Here is an 8,663-nt window from a genome sequence, read left to right on the forward strand (position 1 = left end):
ACGCTGCTGATGGAGTTTAACAATGCTTTCGTGACTTAATTTCAGAATAATTCTCCGTTTTCCACAACTAGATACTTTCTACTTAGCTTTCCACACTAACCAAAGTTTGTATTTGCACTGCAATTTTCACTAATTTTTAATATTTCTTCATTTCAAAATTTGTATACCCCGCTCTGCCCCGATTAAAGTACAAAAAAGCATGGCGTTCATTATTGGTTCTTTTAAAACAAAAAAATTGCTCTAGATTAAACTCAATTATTGTTATAAATTAAATAAATAAATAAATTAGAAAATTATATTAGGTTTGTTTTTGCTAGTGTCTTTTTTTCAGGATATACATATTGCACTCCCGTTTAGCCACGTTCGCCTTCGCCTCCTATTGCTGATACGCTGAGTAGGCCAGCTTTTGCGCTTCGTTCATTGAGCGTGCGTAGCCGTGTTCTTCGTGCGAGTAGTGGGGGTGTGCCACGACTTCGTAGTTTTCTTTCTTCGATTCAAGCAGCTTCTTCAGGCCAATGATGCCGCTCAACAGCAATGCGATCTTGCCGATGACGAGCGCTTTGAAGGAGATCAGAGCTAGGAAACCGATGGCGAGTGGAAGGAGTGCGGCCATCTTCAATTTGAAGAGCATCAACAGAGGCAGGAGGTACTTCTTCTTTTCCTTCTTCTTGCCACGCGCTAAATTAAAGACAGAAGATAGAGAGTTAGTAATGTGTTGTCAGTAAAAGGTTTTTAAAAGTGTAAGTGTGTTGTTTTTGTTGTATTCAATTAATATCACTTTAACATCATTTTCTAAATTTATTTTTCCGTATCTAGTTTCAGCACTTCTGGATTTAAGCTTTTGTGTTGAGTTTCGCCTGAATTTATTTGAAACAAATGCTGCTTAAGAATTCTATTTCTTCATAGAGAGTTTATATTGAGTGGAATCCAACAAATTTTATAAGCAAGTTTTAAAGTAAATTTCCACTGAAACAAACAACAACAAAGAGGCAAGGACAAACTTCTTTGCTGTAGCTAATAAATTTTGTATTTAAAATGTTCCTCAACAACACTTGCTAACTTGCTTAGTTGTTGTTGGTGTTTTTAGCTTGTCGGAAGATGGCAATAATTCAATGGACGAACTTAAGAACTTTGGTGCAAATTCCGCACACCATTTACTTGAGCTGTCTTCATGTGTGTATGTATGTAGTATGTATGCATGCACATATACGAATACGCTATAAGTGCATGTGTAAGACTAATCTGCAAATGTTCAGATGCACTTTGCTTCTAGTCGTAGTAGTATGCACAGCTCGCTGGTGTGAATAGGCAATCGAGTGTGCAGTTATAAACATACACACATGCACATACATGTGTGCACATCTGTGCAGCAGCCACGACAGGATCAACAAGCTTTCCATAAAGTGGTTTAGAAAAGTCATTCCAAATTGTTGGCAATAAATTACAAACAAGAAATTAAAAGAAACCTCAATTACAAAAACAAATACTGCCACAACTTTCCTGAGAATGAAAAGAAATCAGTTAAATGGCCACAGAAGCAGTTACAACAACATTTTCCATAAATATAACCAGACAATGTGCTGCCTTTAGCTGCAGGAGAAAACAGCTTTCCAAAGTTTACCAACAGCAAAGGCAATGAATAGGAAAATATAAATGCATACATACTATACATATGTTTATTTACACATTCATACCTATATATATATATACTTATATACCTAAATATATATATTTAAGTAGAAATACATATGTATGTATGGACGAAGATGAGCGCTAAGTGTGAAAGTGTGAGTTGGATGGCAAAAAGTTGCAAGTACTGTTGAAAGTGCTGTTGCAAGGTGGATAGTTGTTATTAATATTATATTAAAGAGAATAGTATTTTTAACTGTTGGAAGGCACTAGTATTTTGTAAGATAGTAAGTAACTCATCTAGTCCGTCTAATTTACCTAAGTACAAGTAGTATGGTGGATATACCCACCATTCAGCTCCATAACTCAGCTGTCATAGAGGAAAAATTAAATCAAGTTCGAACGAGATTCCTTAAAAAAGGAAGAAAGCGGGCAATATTTGGTGCTGATGTTGTTGGTTAGGAACCGAAGGAAGTAAGGTAATGAAAATCCTTAGAAAAAAACTTACTACGTCATCACTTAACGGACATAATACTTCTGTAAGTCCTATCCATTGGAAGCTATTGAAAATGGATATAAGAACGTACATAATTTTCTAATTAAAAATGTTATTTGTTGTTAAATACTTGAAAGTTATAGGAAGTAATAATTAAAATTTTACTAATTTTATAACTCAAAAATTTCTTAGAATTTTGGTAGTCCATACATTTTTTGGTTGGTTATAGTTAAAAAATGCTTAAGCTCGTTATCCACGTCATTGAGTCATTTTGTGTTAAGAGTAGTATGGGTGCCGGGCCACAACAGAATCGCAAGGAAAGGTACACTAGCCCCGCTATCAATATAATGGGAACAGGTCCAAGATCGATCGTAAACGATCCAGTGAACTCTTTGCTATCAGTAAAGCTAACCTTGTATTGACCTTTTTTTGACTTATAACATCGAACATAGGAGTTCTAGTTTCATGGCTTTACAAAGTGCGATTTCTGTATCAGTCATCTAACCTAACCTAACCCAAGTTAAACTATTCGAATTCGAAAGTATTATTATAAGACACATATACATATATCAAATATAGCTTAAAAGTAATCTCGTCTCTTTCAGCATTAGTGAGTATATTCATGGGAGAAAATTTCTCAAAAAGACTCAAAGTGCTCAAGGCACAGGGGGCAGTCAAGACAGGACATTAGAACGGCAAACATGTATATACTTATGTAGAAGACGGAAATGAAAGCAACATTATTGTTTTTTACAAAATCATAAAATAATAATAATAATAATAATATGTAAAAAATGAAATAAATAAATAATTATAATCGGTCGCTAGTGTTTAGTCGAAATCGAAGGAGCTCTAGATATCGCATGCAGCTGCGTCAGTTTTTGCCAAAGAAGAAAACTCGCATTGGATGACCAGTTCTCAATGTTGGCTAAACTGCATACTTCTGCGTGCGACATAATTGGCGGCAAACTGGCAACAGTGGCAGCCTACTTTAAGCTCGAAGCACTTGGAGTCATTGACGACAACGAATTCAATTAAACTGCACATCTGATTGCCTGCTATAGAAGTGTGGAATCGATGTTCTTTCTTCTAATTTCATTTTGTTTTTATTTTATTTTGTTTTAACAACAAAACACTTCACTAAGCATTCCTTATTGTCGCTGCTTGTCTGTGTCTTGAACCTCATGGAGGTGTTCATTTGTATTTGTTTTGTATCTACTTATGATTTCTCCAAGGCTGTTTTGTATGCAGTTTAGACATCTGTGCGGCACAACAGTTACTTTCCTTGTTCGTTAATTAACGCACAACCCGTAACCCCTCGTCCAGTCAGCAAGCGATTTTCACAAGCATTGAATTTCTCTATTTACAGTTGTTTGGTAGCCTAGATATTTTACTTTTCCTTTTTCGCAACCCACACACGCACACACACACGCCCACAAACACGTGTAACTTTAACTCGTTTGTATGCGCAGTGCGTTCGCACTATTCTCCACTGGATTTGCGCCCGCCTTACCTTTTCTATGCTCACATACATTTATTCATTCATTCATTCCACATGTTTTTCTAGTCGCTAATATGCCGAGGTAACTGCAACTTTAACGCGCGCCTAAATATATATATTGCTTAAGTAGGTAAACAACAATGTGCTGCAACAACAGGTGCAACGAAGCCGTCGGACTCATAATAGCTAGAATGGATATATACATAAGTACATATGTTTAAGTACATTGAGTCTGCCTTTGGGCTAATACGAGCACGAGAAAGTGCTTCAACACGAACCGGCCTGCTTGGATGGGGCCATGCGCCCATTAATGGCTGGCAATCGAACGGCTGCAGCCTGCATTTAGCAACTAAGCATCCTTAATTTGTGATAATCTGTAACTGTTTGAGCAGTTTTGGAAGAAACTAGTTAGGAGGCTTACTGGGGCATGTGAGCATTGCAAATTCTCGGAATATGAGTTATTGGGAAAAATTATTTTCGCCGATATTTTGCCATGTTTTACTATATATACGGCATTAATTATTTTGAAATATCGTTTTGAAGCTAAAAAATAATTAAATTTGAAAGCAAGATTTAGGAAAGGTAGAAACTAAAAATTTATTCGAGAACTTGAATTCATGCTTTATGCAAGATAAAAAGCGCTTCCTTTAATAATTCGAAGAACTTCTGCACCAAAGTGAAAATAACTTTTTTACTCAAGTTTTGCATTCCAGAATTTTATTGTGGCATCGTGTGTATAAATGAAGCTACATTTACGAAGAAGAAGGTAAAGCACAGTGCAAGGATTAGATTGCCTACTGGAAAACTGCCACATACCCATTTTACCCGGGCAATAGCAGGTGGTAACTTTGTGATTACTATTGTTGCTCTTCGAAAAAATATTCGGGCTCAGGTTATTGACTTGACTATTGTATGACTTCTATAGACAATTTCATAATTTGTCTTCAGTATTATTTAACACTTTTTCTTTCGCTAAAGGAGTTTCGGAGGATGTGTTCATCTGGATACTTGTATAACCTGTGGCTTCACAGACGATTTATTTTAAAGTCTACATGGTTCCACAACCTAAATGAATAATGCAACCTTTTCCGAGAACTTTAGACTTTTGAGCAACTTTGAAAAAAATAAATAAATTAAATAATAAAAAATTGCAGAAAAGAAATCAAAAATCAAAAATTGAAATATTTAACATATTATCTTAATTTCCTCATCCACGGGTAGTCAGAACTTTTTTACATTATACTTCTTCTGTTACCCCTCTTATGAAAATTAAACTCATAAATTGGGAAAGATAGTTAAAAAGCGGCGGGTTACGTGCGTAACGTAATTCGTGTTCAACTCACGTTTGTAAATATGTGTGCACACGTGGATTAATGCACATAATCCACATAAACAACGCCAAACTTTTTTGTTAAAATTTTGTTTTCAATCTAAATGCAAATTAAAGCTTGTAAATTTTACGAGAAGCGACTAAAACTTCATTCGCAGACAGAAGCTTAAAAATATGAGACTTTACGTTGGTGTGTCTCAAACCTCAATTAGATCAAATGGAGTATTGACCTTGGAAATAATTTCAATGTTATTTATTTAATATTTTCTCTAACGAATTGAACAGCCATGTGCATTCTTCCAGCGCTAAATTCACAAGCATCGATGTACAAACATGATTCACGACCTCAAGCAGCAATGCACCGTTGCACTTTCAAGACCAAAACAAATCCGCTAGTTTTACGACTCCAGTTTGACGACCTCAAAATTCGCTAACACATACCCATGCCACACTGACCTACACATATTGGCAGCAACAGTCTTCTACATACATATTGGCGATGTTTTGCAGTGAAAACATGATTTTTCCACAATCAATGTAAATTGCATCCGTGTGCGGAGAAACGCACGCCATGTGCTTCACATAGTGATAACAGCTTGGCGATTGCAGGAGCTTGATTTCATACTTTGCGTGTTCTCTAACCCAAAACGCCATTTTATGGGTGAGTGCATTTTATCAATTTACATATTTCGGTTCACAAATTGCTGTGTACACTTACATTCTTCGAGTGCACGTTGCATATCCTGAATGGAGTCTTTGGGCACTTTGAATTGCAGTGTGTGTGTGCCGAAGAATCGCGCCACACGCTCCACTAGCAAAGCATCGACCTCGTTTTCACGCGCTTCGGGTTCCTCGGGCAAGGCAGCATCGTTTAAAGAACGCCCCACTGGGATGTCATCGGTTTTTATCAACGAAATTCCTTCAGTCAATTTGACGTCTCCATTCTCCGTGTCGAAGTAGTGTAACGCGCGTTCCTGCATACGAGACAAAGTGAGAGTATTTAGTGGGTTTCCAAAGTGATCATTTGATATTTGGTTTCTATATTTTATGTTACAAAATTTAAATAAATATGCTTTAAGGAATTTCTAAAACTTTGGACGGACAATTTAACAGTTCGTATAAATTTTTAAACGTTTTGTCGTATGTAACTGTATGCTAAGTATATAATTTATGAAGAGAACACGCCAGTTGACGAGTAATTTCAAATGTTCAAAAACCATTGTTGAGTTCAGGAAAGAGTTACAGGGGTTGTGAGGGTTTACAAAAACTTTAGTTCGGGATCTTAAAAGAAAACACCACTTTTATTTAAGAAGTTTATTTGGTGTCAAATACCTGTAATAATTTTAAAATAATTTTTTTCCCAAATCGTTTTTTAACTAATTAATAAAGAGATATTTGAGAGAAACAAAAATTAACTAATTTAACTGTTAAAAATAAAACACTCCATTTATATACCATATATTATATTATTTCACATTTGGTGGTGTTGATAGTAGAAGATGATCCGATTTAATTTAAATTTTTTTAACACCAACACATTCTTAATAAGTTTCTCACATTTATATGCAAATGTAATTATGATAGTTTTTGTTGTATAGAAGTGCATACTTTGTCACTGTTAGTCTCTTTTTAACATCACTCATTTCTTGGGCTGCAAGCTTTCCTCTTACCTTCATGCACAAAACCATTGAACGATCACCGCACTCCTTGACCATTTTAAGAGCATTGGTCAGGAGGCTGTCTGTCTCGGAGACTTGATTGGCGCTGGAGGCGGCACTGGTGGCCACCAGGGCGAACAAACACACAAACTTGAACATTTTCACTAAATTTGCTTTTTCGTTTCGAATTCGACGCAAAGGCACACAACACAACACCGTTCCTGCTGTTGATCCTTAGTAATGCACCGCTACTTCACTGTATACAGTTACTTGAGTTGTTATTTAATTTCTCTCGGGTTTGCGATCAATCGATCAGTCGGACGGCAACCGGTAAACTGTGACTAGGAGGCGTTTGTGGATCGAGTTTTATTCCCGGCGTACAACCGACGCTGTGACAGTAAACGCAGTCAAACGCACACACACGCACGCACTGGCATGTCAGCGGTTGTTTTACACACGTACATGTGTGACATACAAACACATGCGCGCGCACACACTTTTTTGTACTCACTACTATTTGCTTGTAATTCAAATTGAATTGCGTCCAATTGAAGTGAGTTAAACGTAATCGCGCTGAGAAAGCCACTTGCTTTGCGGTGTTCGCTTTTGTTGCTGTTGTTGTTGCTAAAGTGGTTTATTGAAAAATAGCGTTTACTTTGCGGCTCATCAGCGGCGTTGTGGCACTTTAACACCATCGTCTAGTCGACATTCAGAATCACACATGCGCATTGTACGAGTATATGTAGACCAATATTGCTCCCTCCGACCGCCGCACAGACCGCCGCCAACTTCTCTGCATAATGTGCCGTCAAAGTTTGCGCTGCCAAAGCAGAAATCGCGCTAAGAATACCAAACAGTTGTACGGCATTTGAAGTGGCCTCTTCTGCAGTAACAGTAAAATGAGTTGTACGTTTTTACTGCCGGTATTTGCTGTCGTTGTTATTGTTGTTTCAACTTTAGCAACTCTTTAAACCTGGCTTACACTGGCAATGACATTGCACCATCAAAAACCTCATATTTGCTCTCCTTCTCTTTTAGTATTTTTCCAGTATCTTTGGCGCTCTCTCTTGTGTCAGTTAGCTCATTTTCAGTTTATTTTGCGCGTTGTTTCAATTATTGTCAACTTCAGTCTGGTTTAATCATTTGCTTCACATCTCTCAGAGTCGACAAAGTGCACTGACTTTACTGCTCTTATGTCGGTTTGTGCTCTTGCTAAGAAAGTCACGGAGGCAACTTCAATTGAAAAGCTGTATGCCTGTACCATTGTAAGCAAAGTAAGTACTGAATTATTCAATTGAACAATACACATAAAATCATTAAAAATGTCACAATTTTGAATAATTTCGGGGCAGAATAAATCAAGAAGCACTGGTCGACTGTCATGCCATATATGGACCAGAGAACTGCAACGAGTAATAAAATTTTGTTCATAATCGGGTATTGACCCGTTACTCTCTCTGATTCTGTCAGTTCGATTCATGCACACGAATCGAACCGTTTGTCTTCAAATCAGCGACTGAGAACAACTTTGAATCACTAACGATCAGCTTATACTATACATGATTTGTTTATGAACAATTGTAGGTATATTTGTATGTACGTACTCGATGGAATTTCCATTTTTTACGCATAGAAAATTTGTAACATGCGCACATGTTCAAAGCTTATACTACATTTTTGCCACACATGATTCAAATAGTCCAGCAGATAATTTACTGTACTCGTAGATTACTCGTAGTTTTCACGCAGTTTCACATCGATTCAAACAATCGTCGCAACGCTATGAACTGACATGATAAGGTTTGAACCGAAGCCAGCCATACCGTTTACTCGATCGTGATTGCCGAAGAACAGATTGTTCATGTTGCATCAAATCAGTTGACGCTGGGGGGTACTCGAATTGATCAACGATGTCGTCTATGATGAAATGAATTGATTTGATTGCGGTTTTGGCAAGAGTATTTGTACTGATTTAATCATACCCGTTGCAGCTCTCTGATATGGACCTAATAGTCCTTAGTAATGCCACATGGAGGTTCAGTTTAATTC

At 37.0% G+C, this 8,663-nt stretch overlaps 1 protein-coding gene across 1 annotated transcript; it reads right to left on the reverse strand.

Annotated features, from left to right (window-relative positions):
- Positions 1 to 205: 205 nt before the first annotated feature.
- On the reverse strand, positions 206 to 6,955 carry LOC126756501 (uncharacterized). The gene is made up of 3 exons (XM_050469599.1): positions 6,627 to 6,955; positions 5,675 to 5,930; positions 206 to 678 (listed from the first exon to the last, which is right to left on the reverse strand). The coding sequence occupies exons 1-3, from the start codon at positions 6,771 to 6,773 to the stop codon at positions 377 to 379; spliced, it is 705 nt and encodes a 234-aa protein (XP_050325556.1). The 5' UTR covers positions 6,774 to 6,955; the 3' UTR covers positions 206 to 376.
- Between the last annotated feature and the right edge of the window lie 1,708 nt (positions 6,956 to 8,663).

Source organism: Bactrocera neohumeralis, chromosome 2, assembly GCF_024586455.1.
Source record: "Bactrocera neohumeralis isolate Rockhampton chromosome 2, APGP_CSIRO_Bneo_wtdbg2-racon-allhic-juicebox.fasta_v2, whole genome shotgun sequence".
NCBI classification, from domain to species: Eukaryota; Metazoa; Arthropoda; class Insecta; order Diptera; family Tephritidae; genus Bactrocera; species Bactrocera neohumeralis.

What these genes read in the sequence shown, in the direction of transcription:
- LOC126756501 (XM_050469599.1), bottom strand. Translation starts at nt 6,773, where the DNA reads ATGTTCAAGTTTGTGTGTTTGTTCGCCCTGGTGGCCACCAGTGCCGCC. An exon ending in CAATGGTTTTGTGCATGAAG is followed by an intron (nt 5,931 to 6,626) that starts GTAAGAGGAAAG and finishes TCTCGTATGCAG; the next exon opens with GAACGCGCGTTACACTACTT. An exon ending in GCAACGTGCACTCGAAGAAT is followed by an intron (nt 679 to 5,674) that starts GTAAGTGTACAC and finishes TCTTTAATTTAG; the next exon opens with CGCGTGGCAAGAAGAAGGAA.